Source organism: Mixophyes fleayi, chromosome 3, assembly GCF_038048845.1.
Source record: "Mixophyes fleayi isolate aMixFle1 chromosome 3, aMixFle1.hap1, whole genome shotgun sequence".
Lineage (NCBI taxonomy): Eukaryota > Metazoa > Chordata > Amphibia > Anura > Limnodynastidae > Mixophyes > Mixophyes fleayi.
In genome coordinates, this window is record NC_134404.1 from 156,292,596 (window position 1) to 156,314,325 (window position 21,730).

At 40.8% G+C, this 21,730-nt stretch overlaps 1 protein-coding gene across 1 annotated transcript in view; it reads right to left on the minus strand.

The window, feature by feature from the left end:
- Positions 1-1,491: 1,491 nt before the first annotated feature.
- LOC142144133 (cyclic GMP-AMP synthase-like) overlaps positions 1,492-21,730 on the minus strand; it is a 28,437-nt gene continuing 8,198 nt past the window's right edge. Inside the window, exons 4-5 of the mRNA XM_075202620.1 lie at positions 9,078-9,177; positions 1,492-2,282 (exon numbers count right to left, since the gene is read on the minus strand). Of these exons, the coding sequence (XP_075058721.1) occupies positions 1,931-2,282; positions 9,078-9,177 (452 nt within the window). The 3' untranslated portion in view covers positions 1,492-1,930. The remainder of the gene's footprint in view (positions 2,283-9,077; positions 9,178-21,730) is intronic.

Consider the following 21,730-nt stretch of genomic DNA (forward strand, 5'->3'; position numbering starts at 1 on the left):
CAGATACCACAGGACACCTTTAGAGTTCTTGTGGAGTCCATGCCTCGATGGGTCAGAGATATTTTGGTGGCACGAAGGGAACCTACACATTATTAGGCAGGTGGTTTTAATGTGGGTGATCGGTATATATATGATAGCATACTTTACTTCATATATATAATGGTTTTGTGGCTAAACCAATAAGGGGTTTGTGATCTTTTGCTACTTTAAATATGCACTGAAAACAAGGGCTCAACTAGACTGAAGATGTTAGTATTAAGGAGGCAACTAACCAAAATGGTATGTGAGTTTGCAGCCATTTGCAAATCAAAACTGCATTAGCAGCTTTTATTTGATTACAGTATAAACTAGAAAATGCTCATACACAAAGGAGTAATTTCTGTGTTATCCACATATTAAAGCTTTCATGCAATTGTTTTGGATACAGTTGTAAGCTGTGGTCACAGTGGGAGTGTATATGGTAATATGCCATACTGCCACTTCTCCTACTGTTTTGATTATAATACTATCAAATTACATTCAATTACATCTTCCATGCCGCTAAATTTCCATTTTGACCACTGGTTGTAAGTAATAAATTAGTTTCACCACTCATTTAATCATTTACTTTTCACCCAGGTTATGAGGTACAGGGAGTTACACTCTTAAAACAACTCACATGCTTTACATTGATGCCACTACCGGATTAAAGGAATAAAACCTACTGATGCTCTCCGGGTTCATTCCATACTCTTCAATCCAATCAAACAGTTAACACACTATCCTTTAGCAGAGAAAGATATAAAAGAGCAATTCAACAAACTTACTCGAAATTTACAATACTATGTAAATTTATCACATGAGAGCAATAACAATCTATAAGACAAAACATTACATCGCCCACAGCAATGCCAGGAGATCATCCTGTGGCTCCAGCTCTGTTCTTTTGAGTATGCACATGAGCCAGTGCTTGCTCAATGAAGACCTTTTTGGCTTTCAGTTTCAGAACTGAAATCCCAAATATAGTTTCACTCAGAAGAACAGAACAAAGCCATGGGATGATGGACACATCTACAGCAATGGTAATTCCACCACTGTCTGTAAGCAATGAATGTATATGGAGCTAGCTGCATAGGGGACTTTTTGAGAAGTTACACTGACAGTTTGATCTGTGAGAACTCACAATTATAAGGGCTTGTCTACATGTTTTGCTATCCTGCGACTGGGAAAATGCACATCAGTCACTGTAGAACACATGTAGTTGGAGCCATGTGTTGCATTATTAAGAGACTAAACCCATGGACCTTTGAGTTGCATGCATCCAATAAAGAATCAGAATCGACCGTGTAGCCTAGCCTTAAAGTTTACATGTGTAGCTGATCTCATAGCGATCCATTGATTGCAGATCTTGCTATTTGTTTGATGTTATTAGTCATACTACGAAAATTGCTGTGATATCCTTAGCCTTCAAAAAAGACTAGTTGAATCCATTTATAGCATGAAAGACACAAGTTATTATATAGTTTTTAATGTATAGAAATGTAAAAGTACACAGTAATTTCAAGATCAGTAATAACTATTCCGCTCTCTACGCTGGCTAGCAGACAATAGGTCTTATTTTAACCTGCAAGTTGTCTCCAAAAGTTTGAATGTTTTAAAAGTATTCTGCTACATTCTTTTGTTTTGGAATCTGATCTTCAAAGACAAGCAGGCAGGCCCAGACCGCAGGTTCAGGGTGACAGGTAGGCAGTGGGTTCAGGGTGAAAGAGAGGCAGGCAGGGCAGTAGGGTCGGAGAGACAGGTGGGCAGCGAGTTGAATGCGACAGAAGAAGCAGGGTAGCAAGATCAGGTTTAGTAGGGTAGAGCTCCGTAGCAGGATATTTGAAATCGGCTTGCGCTGAGCTGAGAATACGTGGTCTGATTGTCATTTCTGTGAGTAGATGGTGGGACATCACTCTTCTAAATAAAATATTGCATAACTCATTTTTTTTTCTTTTTCTATTTGTTCATAAAGATAGTTACAGCTTGCTTTATCGATAAATTCTGGACTGAAAAGATTGTGGGAAGGTATAAAAAAGTTAGGAAGACTATATTCTTTAAGACATTTCTGGAAATTGTTAATGTATCTGTTAAAGCATAAATCCAGATCTTCCAGTTTCCAGTCTTCATCTTTGGGTGTTTGCGCACAGATATGCAATAATGCAGTCTTGGCATGGTAGGAGCAGAACCCATCCATTTTTCTTTTGTTGCCATTTTTTTTAAGCAATTCCAACAAGTGCTTCATCAGTTTAAGGCACTGTTTCCTGAGGAAATATATTAAGAGAAAAAAAATGTGTATCATTATCAACATTTATTTATATAGCATCAGCAAATTCCTCAGCGCTTTACAATTGGGGACCAACACAGTAATAAACAATACTGGGTAAAACAGACAAAGAGGTAAGCGGGTCCTGCTCGCAAATTTATAATCTATATGTCAATTGGAGTTGGAAACATGAGGTTAAATGTACATACTGCATATTGATCCAGCCAGATTGCAAAGGTAAAAAGTGATTCGTATGCTATGTGATCCAGTCACATAGCAATGTTGTGTTGGTCAGGGGACAGAGGGTTGTTGTCTTGTGTGAATTGTGTAAAGGGTGGTAATAGGGTAACCTAGTGAGCTTAAGAGGGTGGTTGAGGAATATTGTAAGCTTGCCTGAAGAGGTGGTTTTTCAGAGAATGCTTGAAGGTTTAAAGACTAGTGGAAATTCTTATTGTGCAAGGGAGGCTATTTCACAGTTGGTGCAGCTCGAAAGAAGTCCTGTAAACAGAAATGGGAGGATGTAATGAGAGTGGATGAGAGACGCAGATCTTTTGCAGAGCGAGTTGGGAAATGTTTTGAGACAAGTGAGGAAATGTATGTTGGTGCAGTTTTGTTGATGGCCTTGTATGTTGTAGAATAATTTTATATTGGATTCTGTAAAAAACAGGCAACCAGATCAATAAAACTAAGGAAACCATGCTTCTACTATAATTAGATGCCGAAAAAGCGTTCAACAGACTCCACTCGCCTTATATGACAAAGGTTCTCGAACGGTTCGGATTCATGGGAGATATTTTGAAAGCTATTCTGGCTCTGTATTCTAACCCTTCAGCGCGGGTATTTACTGGTTTCTGTCCTCAAATTTCCGCATTTCTAACGGTACACGGCAGGGGTGTCCCTTGTCCCCCCTCACATACCTCTTGGCGATCGAACCATTGGCTGTGCGGGTGAGACTAGAATTAAATTGTAGGGGAGTGGTTTTGGGAGGGGTGGCACACGTTATGCTGTTTGTCACAGACCCGGACACCTCACTGCCAGTAATCCATATCCCAATTTAGAAGAGCCTCTCTTTATAAACTTAATACTTCTAAGACAGAGGCACTCCCAATTAATATCTCTACTGAGAGATTACAGAGTTTAAAAAATTTTTTTAGTTATAGTTGGAAATCCACTGAACTATCATACCTGGGTATCCAGATAACGCCGCATCTAGATACAGTTATAGATAAAAACTTCTCTTCACTCCAAGCCCAACTGGTGTCATTAACAAACACATGGATGAGCCATGAGGTTTCTTAGCTGGGCAGAATTTCCACATTTAAAATGTCACTCCTCCCAAAGCTGTACTTGTTCCGCATGTTGCCGTTCCGTCTCCCTGAGTGCCTGATGAGTTAATTTCCATTATGAAGTCGTATATATGGAGGAACAAGCCTCCACGCATGGCAATACAGAGGATGACCAGAGGGAAACTACAAGGGGGCTTGGCCCTTCCCAATTTAAGAAATTATCACGAGGCTTGTCTGCTATCCCAGATGAGGAATTAGTATCTCCCGAGGGGAGAGAAGCCATGGGTGGATTTGGAGTCTGTATGCAACCCTGAATTTCCCTTAGTAGATCTTCCGTGGGTGCCCAGAGATTGGAGGCCTTCTGCCGACAGCCTGCCAGTTCTCACTAGAGACGCTTTGGCAGTTTGGGACCGTCTGTGTAGAGATACTGAGGGGTATGTACGCCCCACAGCAAATGTGTCCATTAGGGTGGTGGCTAAACAGATCGAAGATTTGAACTTGTCGAGTTGGGCGGCTAGAGGTATCCAGACATTAGGCCATTTATTTGTAACAGGCAGGCTCTCCTCCTTTAGTCACCTCACTGACCTATATCATTTACCTAGAGGAGACTTCTATAAATATTTACAATTTGGGCACTGGCTGACTACGCCGCCACTTGGCCCTCCCCGGTATTATTTTATTCTAAACTGACGGAAGGGGGTAATAGACTTCCTGGTACAATATCTTACAAACACAAATAGACCCACCCAAGGCCAAGATACAACTCCAATGGGAAGGACTCCTCCACATAGAACTGTCAGGAAGGAACTGGAAACGCATATTTTTGAACTCATTAAAAATGTCTAGATGCATTAATCATACATAAATGCTGGAAAAACTTATAAATAGAATGTATGCTACTCTGGAAAGATTACATAAGATGTGGCCCACTACTTCCGCTATGTGTTGGCGTAATTGTGCAGAAAGGGGAGACATCTTCCATATGTTTTGGTCTTGTCCGATATTGCAGCCCCTGTGGAGTGAGATATTTAAGCTATTAAGCAAAATTCTTGGTTATCCGGTTCAACCCTCCCCTGAAATGGCCCTGCTACACCATTACTCTGCTCTAATTCCACAATGGGACAGATATGTGACAGGTCAGGTCCTTATAGCATCTAGAGCGGCTATTGCCCAGGCGTGGGAAAAATCCCTCCCACCCCCAATATCAAAGATTATCTCCAAAATTAATTTCAGCTTTGAAATGGAAACACTTGGTATGTCTTACTCCACGGCAGCTGCCTCCCCATTAGTAAAATGGCGTGCTTTGCATATTTATGTGACTGAGGGAGAATGAGCACCAATTAGAATTAGAGTCTCACAACAGAGCACTGGAGATATGCTCTCAAATTCATAGATTGTAGCTAATCTAATAAAATCCCTTCGCTCTGGTTGGGCACCTGGGTATGCCTGGGGATGGGGTAGGAGAAAACGGACTGTGTCCTCCTGCCTGCTCCTTTTAGTATGCAATACCAAGGTGGTGATGCTGTGTATCTGTCAATTTATGTGCTCTTTGATATATATATATATATATATATATATATATATATATATATATATATTGTTGTGTTCCATACCCACTATGTACCCCCACCCTTTCCCTTATTTATTTTTGTCCTTCCCCTTCCCTTTCTTTTTTCTGTATCCCAAAAAAACTCTTTAAAACTAATAAAAATGAAAGTTACAAAAAAACAGGCAACCACTGTAGACACTGACAGAGCAGCACAGCAGAGGAAGAACGATTTGCAAGGAAAATCAGTCTGGCCGCTGCGTGCAAAATAGATTGTAAGGGTTTGAGTCAGTTTAGGGGAAGACCAGTAAGGAGGAAATTGCAATGGTCAATGCGGGAGATGATGAGTGCATGAATTAAAGTTTTTGCAGTGTCTTGTGTAAGAGATCAGGAGAGGATAGATAAATTTGGGTATCATCTGCATAGAGGTGATACTGAAATTCAAAGGAGCTTATTAGTTTTCAAAGAGCAGTGGTATAGATAGAGAACGGCAGAGGACCTAGTACTGAGCCTTGTGGTGGAACTCCTACTGATAAAGGAAGCGGTGCAGTGGTGAATCCAGAGAAATTAACACTGAAAGAGCGATTAGAAAGGTAGGATGAGAATCAGGATAGGACAATGTCTTGAAGACCTATGGATTGTAGCATTTGTATGAGAAAAGAGTGGTCCACAATGTCGAATGCAGCAGAGAGATCTAGGAGAATTAGAAGAGAGTAATGGCCTTTGTTTTTAGCAGTGATCAGATCATTGACAACCTTAGTCAACGCAGTCTCTAGAGTGTTGACAGCGAAAGCCTAACTGAAGCCTGACTGAAAAGGATCCAATAGGTTGTTTGCGGAAAGGAGGCGAATGTAAACAAGTCTCTCTAGATGCTTAGAGGAGCATGGAAGCTGAGAGATGGGGCGGTAATTTGAGAAAGTTTGGGTCATAATTTAGTTTTTTCAGAATAGGAGTAATCACTCTATGCTTGTATAATGACGGGAAGATACCAGTAGAGAGAGAGAAACTACAGATTTTAGAGGTGGAATGGGCACACGAGACAAGGATCTACCAATTTGTGAGGGTATAGGATCAAGAGGACAGGAGATAGAGTAGGAAGATATGAAGAGAGTAGATACTTCATCTTCATTTGTGAGATCAAATGAAGAGTGGGTGTCAGAGGGTGCTGGGAAGGAATTGAGCTGAATGCTTGTCGAGGAAGAAGATACCATTTCTAGTCTGATCTTATAAATCTTGCCCTTGAAGAAGGAAACAAGATATTGGGCACTAATAGTAGTCGGAGAGTTTGGGGTGGGAGGGTTGAGAAGATATTAAAATGTGCTAAAAAGGCGTTTGGGGTTTGAAGACTGGGTATAGTTGACAAATTGGTAGTATGTTTGTTTTGCAGTGTCCAGAGCATTTCAATAGGAGCGGTAGATAGAAGTATATGTGAAGAAGTCATTAGAGGTACGAGATTTACGCCAGTGATGTTTCTTGCTTTATGGAAAAGTTTTTGAAGCTTTTGTATTACTTTAATGTCTCACGGCTGAGATCGAAGTCGACGTGAAGTATGAATATTCGCTGGAGCAACTTAAGTAAGGGCTGCTAGGGTATGGTGAAGATGAGGTACTGCCACATCAGGGGAGGAGAATGTAGAGACTGGTGAGAGAAGGTGTTGGAGAGAAGTGGAAAACTGTTGAAGATTAATAGAGTTGAGATTTCTGCAGATATGAGGAGGTTTGGTAGAGTTTGACAGCAGAGAAGTTAACGTACTGAGAGTGAGCGTGTATCTGATAAGGGGATGATCCAAGAGGGTAATGGTATGTTAAGGAAATCAGAAATTGAGCATAGCCTAGAGAAAGCAAGATCAATGCAATGGCCATCTCGATGAGTAGAGGATTCAACCCACTGGGAGAGGTCGAGGGAGGAGGATAGAGAGAATAGTTTGGAAGCAACATTGAAACATGGATTAGCAATAGTGATGTCGAAATCACCCATGATGATGTGGGGATGTCAGAATATAAAAAGTGAGGGAGCCATGCAGAGAAATCTTCAAAAAATTGTTGGTAGTTTATTGCCCAGATGGAACAGATTACATATCACTTACATGACAAGGATGATAAATTCCACCAGATTTGGGCTCCCTGGCTCTACTTGTAATCGCTTTACTCCTATACTAGCTTCTTTCCACTAAGTGAACCTTCTGGGGTCCTTAATGGTGCACGATTCATAGGTAACCCGTTGTTGGACGTTGTTCTTTCTCCCTGAGTCTTTGGGTAGTTTTTCCCTCTGTATTTTAATTGTGACGACCAGTGCTTCCCCTCCCCCCCCCTCTTTCTCCTCCCCATATTCTTAGAAAATGTTGGTACAACCAATGTTTGCTTACTTGTCTGTTCTGTGACAATATGCTGTTGTTTTTTTTGGGCAATGTACTAATTGCTGATTCTTGTTTGATTGTTAATGCTATTTTCTAAAATAAATAGTTAAAAATAAAAAAATTGTTGGTACAGCCCAGGGAGAGCGATAGAGCACAGCAACATGCATAGAGAATGGATTAAAAATCTGAATAGCATGTACTTCAATAGATGTGAACGTACGTGATGGGACATTTGGTAGAACTGTGAATGCGCACTATAGGGAAAGAAGTAGTCCAACCCCACCTCCTTGTCTGCTTCCAGGTCTGGCGGTGTGGGTGAAATGGAGACTACCATGTGAAAGGGCATGTAGGTGAGGCTGTGTTTGATTATTTAAGCCATGTTTCAGTTATTGCCAGAAGGTGGAGGTTGTTTGAGACGAAGAGGTCGTGTATGGAGGTAAGTTTGTTACAAAGAGAACATCCATTCCAAAGGGCATATTTAAAGGACTTTGGAAGAGAAGGGAGACAGGTGATGCGTTTGAGGTTTGCTGGATTTTGGTAGAGTTCTGAAATATATGTAGTGGAGTAGTGTGGGGGACCTAAATTAGGAGATATATCACCAGCTAATAGAAGCAGAGAGAGATAGGTAAGAGGATTGTAAAGTGTGTCACCTTTGATTTTCTGGTGAGAGGAGGAGTCAGTGTTACCTTGGGGTGAGTGGAGTAAGGAAGGGGCAATGTTTGTGTTGCAGGAAGGGTGAAGGATGATACAGTCCTAAAGATAATGACATGAAAAGAGAGTAGTAAAAGAAATGTATCAAACATTGTGATTTAAGAGTAAAAGCCACCAAATTAAGGGAGTTTAATCAATGTTTTTTGTACCATAATCAAATGCTGTAAAACCAATGGCAGACTTTTCATACAGCTAAATCCTTGATATGGCTGTATTCATGCACCTTTTTACTGAAGGATATTGCATAAATTTGTTGCAGTTAGATAAATAAAAGCATACATACCTGTTGTATTGTTATCCTATATACTGCACTGCAGGCAAATATTCTCTGCCATTTTGACACAGAAAGGTTAACTCAAGAGTTTTTCAATGGGGCATTATAAAGAAGTCTCCAGTGTTTAATTTTTATAGAGGCCCTTCACTATTATATCACCCCTATGTGAGATATACATTATATGTATACATAATGTGTGTGTGTGTGTGTGTGTGTGTGTTTGTGTATGTATATATATGTACGTACGTGTGCGTGTATATGTGTGTGTGTGTTTGTGTATGTATATATATGTACGTGTGCGTGTATATGTGTGTTTGTGTGTGTGTTTGTGTATGTATATATATGTACGTGTGCGTGTATATGTGTGTGTGTGTGTGTGTATATATATATATATATATATATATATATATATATATATATATATATATATATATATATATATATATATATATATATATATATAATCTCTTATCTATCTATCTAACAATCAGATCTATCTACTATTGGCATTAGGGAACCATTTTGCATCTAGCAATGTTATCATCAAGCCGCCAATAAGGGATTTCTGATTTAATGATTTTTGTATTTTGTGTTGATGGCTGTAACATTACTCCCAGTACCTGCAGCACATCTCTCCTTTATCTTCACAACAGGTTTTTCCACTCCCATGATTGGTCATTATTGCTTTTTCAATATTTGAAAATGAAATTTGCCACGTATCTGTGAAAAATGGCAACGGACAACTGCATCAGTATGGCACAAATAATTACTAGAACATTTGTCAAAATAATAGAACAGCATTTTATTTTAAATGGCACACATTTTTTAATATACAAATTACAAGCAGTGCATTTAATAAATAGTAATTAACCTTTGCATAAACGTATTTTATCTGGTCAAAAACAACTACAAGTGCCACATAATATGAAACAGATTTCACAGCAACAAATTAGTGGAAAAACTTTATATTAAAGCATCATTTTCTGATGGCATATGATAAACTATGGAAGTCAGTTGTTTATGTAATACAAAGAAAACCAAGCCAAATGACATATTAAAAATACTTCATCTTAGGCTATTGATATAGTTCTGTGGTATGATAAATTTGACTCCCTATCCCCCTCCCAGAATGAAAACACTGTGTTCCTGAGGCTTTTCAACTTCTGGGAGAGCAGGCAAATTGTCATGAAGGCTGATCATGAGTGAGCTTCATTATATGTCATAATGAAACAAATTGTCATCAAGGGCCAGTCCACATATAGCGAACACTGACTGAACAGGGTCGTAATGATGCGATTTGGGTCCTCTTAAATTTTTCCCTATTAACTTATTTATGCTAATTGCGTCATCAAATCCCGCCCAAATTACACTGAAATTTAAAGTTGATCTAGGACATGCCCTACCTCAACTGTAATTCTGTCCCCACATTTTAAAATTAGAATAACGGAAAGGACCAAACCCTCTGTCCCAGAAAAATCAAGCCATTTGCAGGGAGAAAAGGGCTGTGCACCCTCCCACAAAGCAGGATACTCATCCCTAAATGCACCTTCCCCATCCCTTATCTCCTTTCAAAAATTTGGCCTGCAAACAAAAATATCATTATTAAATGTTGATGAAAAGCTTGCACTGCACTCCCTCCTCCGTTATGCTACATGATGACGCGGAAGTTGGCTGCCCCCGTCTACCTTATTCTCTGATAAGCAGAGATGAAGATCAGGAGTAGCCAACATGGGGGCTGCAGATGATTCGATGGGCGGGCCTGTTGCCCCCCACTAGTCTTCATGATGTGCTTTAAATTGTATATATATTTAGCAGATGCAAAATTTAGCAGTTCAATACATAATTATAATACAGTACAGTATAATACAGCCGATACCAAAGATAAATACATACCGCTGCGCAAATCTGCGCTCCACTGGTATCAGTGTACAGTCCTTCATTCCAGAATACTGTGGTCAGAGAAGACTGAAGCCAGTGCCAGCACAGCTATATTATATACAACTCAGTGTTACAGAGAGAACAATGCAGGTGACGTGGCTTTCTTCTATAGGTCCAGGCTTCAGGAGCGTCCAGTGTAAACAGGTCATAGGCTAGTTCAAACATCCCCCTCCAAGGGTGAGGGTCAACATTCGAGATGATTCTCCTGCCCAGAAACCAGCTTCAACTAGTCTTAGCATATTACAGTTGGTATCATTTTAAACATTTATTCCCTAACATCAATAACTAGAGTATGCAATGAGCGATCTCTTCGGCGAATGAACCGGACAGCTGCTGATGAATAGGCATGTTTCCTGTAACCTGAACCTTAAATATCACTAAAATGTACATATAACCTTAAAATATATATATATATATATATATATATATATATATATATATGTATTTAGCTTCTAGTTATATATATATAATCTGCTCATAAAACATTGTGGAATGGAAGCATTATTATATGAAATATATAAATAACTAAATATGAGAGCGCGAGTGTGTGCGTTCTAATGATAAATCATTAGACTGAAAAATCAAAACAAACCCATCAAAGAGATAGCAAAAACATTAGGTGTGGCCAAGTCAACTGTTTGGAACATTCTTAAAAAGAAAGACTGCACCAGAGAGCTCAGCAACACCAAAAGACCCGGAACACGACGGAAAACAACTGTGGTGTATGACAGAAGAATTTTTTCCCTGGTGAAGAAAAACCCCTTCACAATAGTTGGCCAAATCAAGAACACTCTCCAGGAGGTAGGTGTATATGTGTCAAAGTCAACAATCAAGAGAAGACTTCATAAGAGTGAATATAGAGGGTTCGCCACAAGATGTAAACCATTGGTGAGCCACAAAAACAGGAAGACCAGATTAGAGTTTGGCAAACAACATCTAAAAAAGCCATTACAGTTCTGGAACAACATCCTATGGACAGATGAGACAAAGATCAACTTGTACCAGAGTGATGAGAAGAGAAGAGTATGGAGAAGGAAAGGAACTGCTCATAATCCAAAACATACCACCTCATTAGTGAAGCATGGTGGTGGTAGTGTCATGGCGTGGGCATGTATGGCTGCCAATGCAACTGGTTCCCTTGTATTTATTGATGATGTGACTGCTGACAAAAGCAGCAGGATGAATTCTGAAGTGTTTCAGGCAATATTATCTGCTCCTATTCTGAAGCATTTGACTGAACTCATTGGACAGCGCTTCACAGTGCAGATGGACAATGACCCGAAGCATACTGCAAAAGCAACCAAAGTTTTTTAAGGCTAAAAAGTGGAATGTTATGCAATGGCCAAGTCAATCACCTGACATGAATCTGATTGAACATACATTTCACTTGATGAAGACAAAACTGAAGGGAAAATGCCCCAACAACAAGCAAGAACTGAAGACATTTGCAGTAGAGGCCTGGCAGAGCATCACCAGGGATGAAACCCAGCGTCTGGTGATGTCTATGCGTTCCAGACTTCAGGCTGTAATTGACTGCAAAGGATTTGCAACAAAGTATTAAAAAGTGAAAGTTTGATGTAGGATTGTTTAGTTTGTCCCAATACTTTTGGTCCCTTAAAAAGTGGGAGGCACATATTTAAACTGTTGTAATTCCTACACCGTTCACCTGATTTGGATGTAAATTCCCTCAAATTAAAGCTGTAACTCTGCAGTTAAAGCACATCTTGATAGTTTCATTTCAAATCCATTTTGGTGGTGTATAGAGCCCAAAATATGAGAATCATGTCGATGTCCCAAAATTTATGGACCTGACTGTGTAGAGATTATATATATATATATATATATAATGTGTGTGTGTGTGTATATATATATGTATGTGTGTGTATATATTAGAGATGGTCACTGACCCCCGTGTTTTGGTTTTGGATTCAGTTTTGGATCTGGATTACCGTTGTGTTTTGGTTTTGGTTTTGCAAAACCGCCATTGCGTGTTTTGGTTTTGGTTTTGTTTGGTTTTGTTTGGTTTTGTTTTGCTATTTTGTTGGAAAATCCATGTTTTTGGGCCTAAATTAACCCAATTTAGTGCTCCAACTTTTTTAGAGATAAGTAATCTAATTGTTGAGGTAATAAATCATCCAAAAAAACAGTTTAATTCTTCGTTGGTAGGCCTTCATTTATTCTACACACAAAACAGATTGTATTCCTCTCCATCTATGCATATTGGCAATGCAGCCATCGTCTTTGAATGTATATTACAACCTACACTTATAGTTAAATATGTAAAGAAATGGAAAAAGACAGTTTGCTTTCTGTCTCAATAGGCCCCCCTCCATTTGTTTAAAAAAACAAAAAATTCAGCCGTTATAGACTGTACAATATTAATTGAAATGGACAAAGCCAGTTTGGTTTCTGCATCTATAGGCCCCCCTCCACTTGTATAAAATACCAAAAAATTCAGCCATTATAGACTGTACAATATTAATTGACATGGAGAAAGCCAGTTTGGTTTCTGTCTCTCTAGGCCCCCCTCCACTTGTATAAAATACCCAAAAATTTAGCCATTATAGACTGTACAATATTAATTGAAATGGACAAAGCCAGTTTGGTTTCTGCATCTATAGGCCCCCCTCCACTTGTATAAAATACCAAAAAATTCAGCCATTATAGACTGTACAATATTAATTGACATGGAGAAAGCCAGTTTGATTTCTGTCTCTCTAGGCCCCCCTCCACTTGTATAAAATACCAAAAAATTCAGCCATTATAGACTGTACAATATTAATTGACATGGAGAAAGCCAGTTTGGTTTCTGTCTCTCTAGGCCCCCCTCCACTTGTATAAAATACCCAAAAATTCAGCCATTATAGACTGTACAATATTATGAAAAATGGACAAAGGCAGTTTAGGGTCACTCTGTCTATGACACCCTACCCTTAAGGATAAATTGCCCTAACAGCAGCCTTTCAAGATGGTATGTGATATGGAAATGCCACAAATCCCTTTCCTCTTTGGGGGTAGATTGCACCCTACACTTACATAGAAAGTTTTAAAAAGATGTTATCGGCATCATCTTCAGCTTAATCCTCACCCTCATCAGTGTGTACGTCATCATCACAGACTATCAATTCATCGCCGCTTGAATCCGCCATTAGAGAACAGTCAGTGCTTGGATGTCTTGGATGGTGAAGGCCTTCCTCGTGGAAGATGTAGTTCATTTTTATAAACATCATTTTCTCCACATTTTTGGGAAGTAACCTTCTACGGCGATCACTGACTAAGTTCCCTGCTGTGCTGAACACTCGTTCAGAGTACACACTGGAGGGTGGGCAGCTTAGGTATTGCAAAGCAAGTTTGTACATGGGTTTCCAAATGGCCTGCTTTTCTTCCCAGTAAGGAAAGGGACTGTCTGACATTTCCATATCAACTACCTCTTGAAAGTAATCCTCCACCATCCTTTGCATGTTTACACTCGTATTGGATGGAGTTATGGGCAAAGTGACACATTTTTTTGAAAAATCCTTCAAACCAGCCCAGATGTTAAATTGTTCTGGTCTGCCCCCTGCGTCTTCCCTGCTTCTTTTTTGGAAATTTAATTTTTTACAAGCAGCAGCAGCTTGAGAAAGTGAAGGAGGACACGTCGTCAAGCCGAGGCCCAGTTCAGCGGCCAACTTGCTTAGCAATAGCTCCTTGCAAAAGTTCACATCTCGCTCATTTACAAGTAAAGACTCAATGTAGGTTTTAAACCTTGGATCAAGCACAGTGGCCAAAACGTACTGATCCGAGTTCAAGATCTTAATAACTCGAGGATCATTGTGAAGCGAATTAAGTACTTGATCGACAAGGCCAACATACTTTGCTGAATTGCTTGCTTTCAGCTCCTCCTTCATTTTCTCAAGCTGCTTTTCCAATAGTCTAATTAAAGGAATAACTTGGCTCAAACTAGCAGAGTCTGCACTCACCTCACACGTCACAACTTCAAATGGTTTCAGCACCTTGCACAGCACTGAAAGGATTCCCCACTGTGCAAGAGTGAAATACATCCCCCCTCCTTTCCCAATGTCATGGCTTGTGCAATATGCTTGGATGGCTTTGCGCTGTTCTTCCATCCTCTGAAGCATGTACAGGGTGGAATTCCACCTAGTTACAACCTCTTGCTTAAGTTGGTGGCAGGGCAAGTTAAACTGCTCTCGGAGCTGCTGTAATCTCCTACATGCTGTGGCTGAATGCCTGAAATGGCCTGAAATTTTACGGGCCACCGAAAGCATCTCCTGCACCTCACGGTTATTTCGTAGGAAGCTCTGCACCACCAAGTTGATGGTGTGAGCAAAACAGGGAATGTGTTGGAAATCACCCAGCTGTAATGCTCGCACTATATTGTTGGCGTTATCAGAAATGACATACCCTGGGGAGAGTCCGAGTGGTATAAGCCATGCATCAATCACATCTCTCAGTTTGCGTAACAAATTGTCAGCCGTATCCCTGTTAGTGAAGCCGGTGATACAAAGAGTGGCCTGCCTGTGACAAATGTTACGTAGTGGTGTACATGCTGCTGCTGTTCCTGCTGGTCAAGGTGAATGACCAACCCAGTGGGCTGTCACAGTCATATAGTCTTTGGTTTGGCCACTTCCACTTGTCCACATATCTGTGGTTAAGTGAACAGTGGGCAGAATGGCATTTTTCAGCGCAAACTCTACATTTTTACTAGAGATGGGCGGGTCCGGTTCTCCGAGAACCGAACCCACCCGAACTTTGGGTATCCGAGTACCGAGCTGAGCAGCTCGGTACTCTCCCGCCCGTTCCGAATCCAAATCGAGGCCGAACGTCATTGTGAATTCGTCGGATCTCGGGGCTCGGTTCTCGCGATACTTCAACTTTATAAATACACGCCTCCACAGCAATCCATCGCCATTTGACAGAGGGAGAGAGCAGGGTGTAGTCATAGGCTAATTAGAGCAGGGACAGAGAATACAATATTGTTCTTGCAATTGCTCTAACCAAAATCGCTAGTGCAGAGAGGAGGATAGAGGTTTATTATTTTTTCTTCATATTTGGCACTCCCCAGCGCTTTTGGGGTGTCCCCCATAATTGTGTATAAATATTTCTGGCTGTCAAAAGTCATATCTGTCAGCAGTATCTACCAAATAATTTTTAGCACTCCTCAGTGCTTTTGGGGTGTCCTCCCTAATTGTGCATTAATATTTCTGGCTGTCAAAAGTCATAACTGTCAGCAGTATCTACTAAATAATTTTTAGCACTCCTCAGTGCTTTTGGGGCGTCCTCCCTAATTGTGCATTAATATTTCTGGCTGTCAAAAGTCATAACTGTCAGCAGTATCTACTAAATAATTTTTAGCACTCCTCAGTGCTTTTGGGGTGTCCTCCCTAATTGTGCATTAATATTTCTGGCTGTCAAAAGTCATATCTGTCAGCAGTATCTACTAAATAATTTTTAGCACTCCTCAGTGCTTTTGGGGTATCCTCCCTAATTGTGCATTAATATTTCTGGCTGTCAAAAGTCATATCTGTCAGCAGTATCTACTAAATAATTTTTAGCACTCCTCAGTGCTTTTGGGGTGTTCTCCCTAATTGTACATTAATATTTCTGGCTGTCAAAAGTCATAACTGTCAGCAGTATCTACTAAATAATTTTTAGTACTCCTCAGTGCTTTTGGGGTGTCCTCCCTAATTGTGCATTAATATTTCTGGCTGTCAAAAGTCATATCTGTCAGCAGTATCTACTAAATAATTTTTAGCACTCCTCAGTGCTTTTGGGGTGTCCTCCCTAATTGTGCATTAATATTTCTGGCTGTCAAAAGTCATATCTGTCAGCAGTATCTACTAAATAATTTTTAGCACTCCTCAGTGCTTTTGGGGTGTCCTCCCTAATTGTGCATTAATATTTCTGGCTGTCAAAAGTCATAACTGTCAGCAGTATCTACTAAATAATTTTTAGCACTCCTCAGTGCTTTTGGGGTGTCCTCCCTAATTGTGCATTAATATTTCTGGCTGTCAAAAGTCATATCTGTCAGCAGTATCTACTAAATAATTTTTAGCACTCCTCAGTGCTTTTGGGGTGTCCTCCCTAATTGTGCATTAATATTTCTGGCTGTCAAAAGTCATAACTGTCAGCAGTATCTACTAAATAATTTTTAGCACTCCTCAGTGCTTTTGGGGTGTCCTCCCTAATTGTGCATTAAAATTTCTGGCTGTCAAAAGTCATATCTGTCAGCAGTATCTACTAAATAATTTTTAGCACTCCTCAGTGCTTTTGGGGTGTCCTCCCTAATTGTGCATTAATATTTCTGGCTGTCAAAAGTCATATCCGTCAGCAGTATCTACTAAATAATTTTTAGCACTCCCCAGTGGTTTGCGCTCAGAATGGATTCAAAGCAGTCCACATATGATCTGAATGAGCAACCAGGTTCTGTCACCAGTCCTGATGTTAGTGTTCCCAGTACGTCATCTGGCCAAGGCGATGTCAAACAACAGAGTGTTTTCAAATTAGTGCAAAAAACAAAAACCCAAAAAAATTTTACTGTATTGAAGCGAAAAAGAAGTGTAACTGAGCAAAAGTTAAGTGACGATAAAAAAAAAAATTGCAAGCATGCCATTCTACACATGCAGTGGCAAAGAGAGAATGAGGCCTTCACCTTTGGCTATTAGTGGCAGATCCCAAAAAGTTACCCAGCCTACAATTGGTGCACAACTACTGTTACGCATCAAAGCCGAGCTGCAAGATAACAGTGAGGCATTACAGGAGAATATTTGCTCTGATTCACAAATGACAACAATCCCTGTGGAGAGTCCATCCAACAGTGGGATGTCTAATCGTGAGCATTCTGCTGATGTGTGCCTTAATAGCCCGAGTGTAGCCGGTGATACCCAAATTGAGGATGCCACTTTGGAATTAGAAGAGGATGAGGGGGAGATTTGTGTAGGCGACGAGGGCGCTAATGAGGATGTTGATGAGGATGAGGTTGTTTGTGTAAGTCCTGCACCAGTGGCAGCAGTTCTGGCACGTGATAAGAAAAAGGCCATTGTCATGCCTGGGCATAAAACAAAAAAATCCACTTCTTATGTGTGGAATTATTTCTACCCATATCCAGACAACAATTGTATAGCCATTTGTAGTGTATGTCAAGCCACAGTCAGTCGAGGGAGGGACCTTAACCATCTTGGAACCTCGTCTATGTTACGCCATTTAACGAGAGTTCATGGCAAAGTGTTGGGAAAAGCTGAAAGTTCTTCCCAAAAGAATACAAGCACTCCCTCATCAGCTAAGACCCTCCGCTCACCGACATACCGACGGCTACAAAATACACCCACCACACCATCCTCATCAATATCCTCAGTAGCGCTCGGAGTTAGCCCAGCATCCCACTTAAGGCTGGATGACTCCGGCACTATTATTGATTCCTCTGAAGAAAGCGTTAGTCCTGCTGCTGCTGTTGCTGCTGCTGGGGGTGAATCGTCATCCCAGAGGCAGGTTAATAAAATGAGCAGTCCTACATTTCAGCAATTAACTGTGAAACAATCATTTGCGAGGGGAAGCAAATATGACAGCAGTCACCCAGTCGCCAAGCGAATCACAGACGCCATGGCTGCAATGTTAGTGTTAGATCTGCGTCCAATCTCCACAATAAACGCAGCTGGTTTTTCACAGTTAATTGAGGTTTTGTGTCCGCGTTACAGAATTCCATCGCGACACCATTTCTCCCGTAAAGCTATTCCACAACTATACCAAAAAGTGTGTAAAAATGTAGAGATTGCGCTGAAAAATGCCATTCTGCCCACTGTTCACTTAACCACAGATATGTGGACAAGTGGAAGTGGCCAAACCAAAGACTATATGACTGTGACAGCCCACTGGGTTGGTCATTCACCTTCACCAGCAGGAACAGCAGCAGCATGTACACCACTACGTAACATTTGTCACAGGCAGGCCACTCTTTGTATCACCGGCTTCACTAACAGCCATACGGCTGACAATTTGTTACGCAAACTGAGAGATGTAATTGATGCATGGCTTATACCACTCGGACTCTCCCCAGGGTATGTCATTTCAGATAACGCCAACAATATAGTGCGAGCATTACAGCTGGGTGATTTCCAACATATTCCCTGTTTTGCTCACACCATCAACTTGGTGGTGCAGAGCTTCCTACGAAATAACCGTGAGGTGCAGGAGATGCTTTCGGTGGCCCGTAAAATTTCAAGCCATTTCAGGCATTCAGCCACAGCATGTAGGAGATTACAGCAGCTCCAAGAGCAGTTTAACTTGCCCTGCCACCAACTTAAGCAAGAGGTGGTAACTCGGTGGAATTCCACCCTGTACATGCTTCAGAGGATGGAGGAACAGCGCAAAGCCATCCAAGCATATTGCACAAGTCATGACATTGGGAAAGGAGGGGGGATGTATTTCACTCTTGCACAGTGGGGAATCCTTTCAGTGCTGTGCAAGGTGCTGAAACCATTTGAAGTTGTGACATGTGAGGTCAGTGCAGACTCTGCTAGTTTGAGCCAAGTCATTCCTTTAATTAGACTATTGGAAAAGCAGCTTGAGAAAATGAAGGAGGAGCTGAAAGCAAGCAATTCAGCAAAGTATGTTGGCCTTGTCGATCAAGTACTTAATTCGCTTCACAATGATCCTCGAGTTATTAAGATCTTGAACTCGGATCAGTACGTTTTGGCCACTGTGCTTGATCCAAGGTTTAAAACCTACATTGAGTCTTTACTTGTAAATGAGCGAGATGTGAACTATTGCAAGGAGCTATTGCTCAGCAAGTTGGCCGCTGAACTGGGCTTCGGCTTGACGACGTGTCCTCCTTCACTTTCTCAAGCTGCTGCTGCTGCTCGTAAAAAAATAAATTTCCAAAAAAGAAGCAGGGAAGACGCAGGGGGCAGACCAGAACAATTTAACATCTGGGCTGGTTTGAAGGATTTTTCAAAAAAATGTGTCACTTTGCCCATAACTCCATCCAATATGAGTATAAACATGCAAAGGATGGTGGAGGATTACTTTCAAGAGGTAGTTGATATGGAAATGTCAGACAGTCCCTTTCCTTACTGGGAAGAAAAGCAGGCCATTTGGAAACCCATGTACAAACTTGCTTTGCAATACCTAAGCTGCCCACCCTCCAGTGTGTACTCTGAACGAGTGTTCAGCACAGCAGGGAACTTAGTCAGTGATCGCCGTAGAAGGTTACTTCCCAAAAATGTGGAGAAAATGATGTTTATAAAAATGAACTACATCTTCCACGAGGAAGGCCTTCACCATCCAAGACATCCAAGCACTGACTGTTCTCTAATGGCGGATTCAAGCGGCGATGAATTGATAGTCTGTGATGATGACGTACACACTGATGAGGGTGAGGATTAAGCTGAAGATGATGCCGATAACATCTTTTTAAAACTTTCTATGTAAGTGTAGGGTGCAATCTACCCCCAAAGAGGAAAGGGATTTGTGGCATTTCCATATCACATACCATCTTGAAAGGCTGCTGTTAGGGCAATTTATCCTTAAGGGTAGGGTGTCATAGACAGAGTGACCCTAAACTGCCTTTGTCCATTTTTCATAATATTGTACAGTCTATAATGGCTGAATTTTTGGGTATTTTATACAAGTGGAGGGGGGCCTAGAGAGACAGAAACCAAACTGGCTTTCTCCATGTCAATTAATATTGTACAGTCTATAATGGCTGAATTTTTTGGTATTTTATACAAGTGGAGGGGGGCCTAGAGAGACAGAAACCAAACTGTCTTTCTCCATGTCAATTAATATTGTACAGTCTATAATGGCTGAATTTTTTAGTATTTTATACAAGTGGAGGGGGGCCTAGAGAGACAGAAACCAAACTGGCTTTCTCCATGTCAATTAATATTGTACAGTCTATAATGGCTGAATTTTTTGGTATTTTATACAAGTGGAGGGGGGCCTTGAGAGACAGAAACCAAACTGGCTTTTTCCATTTCTTTACATATTTAACTATAAGTGTAGGGTGTAATATACATTCAAAGACGATGGCTGCATTGCCAATATGCATAGATGGAGAGGAAGACAATCTGTTTTGTGTGTAGAATAGGCCTACCAACGAAGAATTAAACTGTTTTTTTGGATGATTTATTACCTCAACAATTAGATTACTTGTCTCTAAAACAGTTGGAGCACTAAATTGGGTTAATTTAGGCCCAAAAACATGGATTTTCCCAAAAAAATAGCAAAACAAAACCAAAACCAAAACCAAAACACGCAATGGCGGTTTTGCAAAACCAAAACCAAAACACGACGGTAATCCAGATCCAAAACCGAATCCAAAACCAAAACACGGGGGTCAGTGACCATCTCTAATTTTTACACACTTTTTGGTATAGTTGTGGAATTGCTTTACGGGAGAAATGGTGTCGCGATGGAATTCTGTAACACGGACACAAAACCTCAATTAACTGTGAAAAACCAGCTGCGTTTATTGTGGAGATTGGACGCAGATCTAACACTAACATTGCAGCCATGGCGTCTGTGATTCGCTTGGCAACTGGGGGACTGCTGTCATATTTGCTTCCCCTCGCAAATGATTGTTTCACAGTTAATTGCTGAAATGTAGGACTGCTCATTTTATTGACCTGCCTCTGGGATGATGATTCACCCCCAGCAGCAGCAACAGCAGCAGCAGGACTAACGCTTTCTTCAGAGTAATCAATAATAGTGCAGGAGTCATCCAGCCTTAAGTGGGATGACGGACTAACTCTGAGCGCTAGTGAGGATATTGATGAGGATGGTGTGGTGGGTGTATTTTGTAGCCGTCGGGATGTCGGTGAGCGGAGGGTCTTAGCTGATGATGGAGTGCTTGTATTTTTTTGGGAAGAACTTTCAGCTTTTCCCAACACTTTGCCATGAACTCTCGTTAAATGGCGTAACATAGACGAGGTTCCAAGATGGTTAAGGTCCCTCCCTCGACTGACTGTGGCTTGACATACACTACAAATGGCTATACAATTGTTGTCTGGATTTGGGTAGAAATAATTCCATACATAAGAAGTGGATTTTTTTGTTTTATGCCCAGGCATGACAATGGGCTTTTTCTTGTCACGTGCCAGAACTGCTACCACTGGTGCAGGACTTACACAAACAACCTCATCCTCATCAACATCAAGGCCTTGAGAAAGCTATTTGTAGTGAAACGCGCGTCGGCGATACACGCGCTGTTCCTCTCTTACATGTATTATATACAATAACAGTTATTAGGTATTAGCAGGAAGCGGGGTTAGAATGGATGGGTTAACTACCTTAGAAATTCCAATAGACCACTATTAGAGATTAGGAGAGGGATTTGCTAACA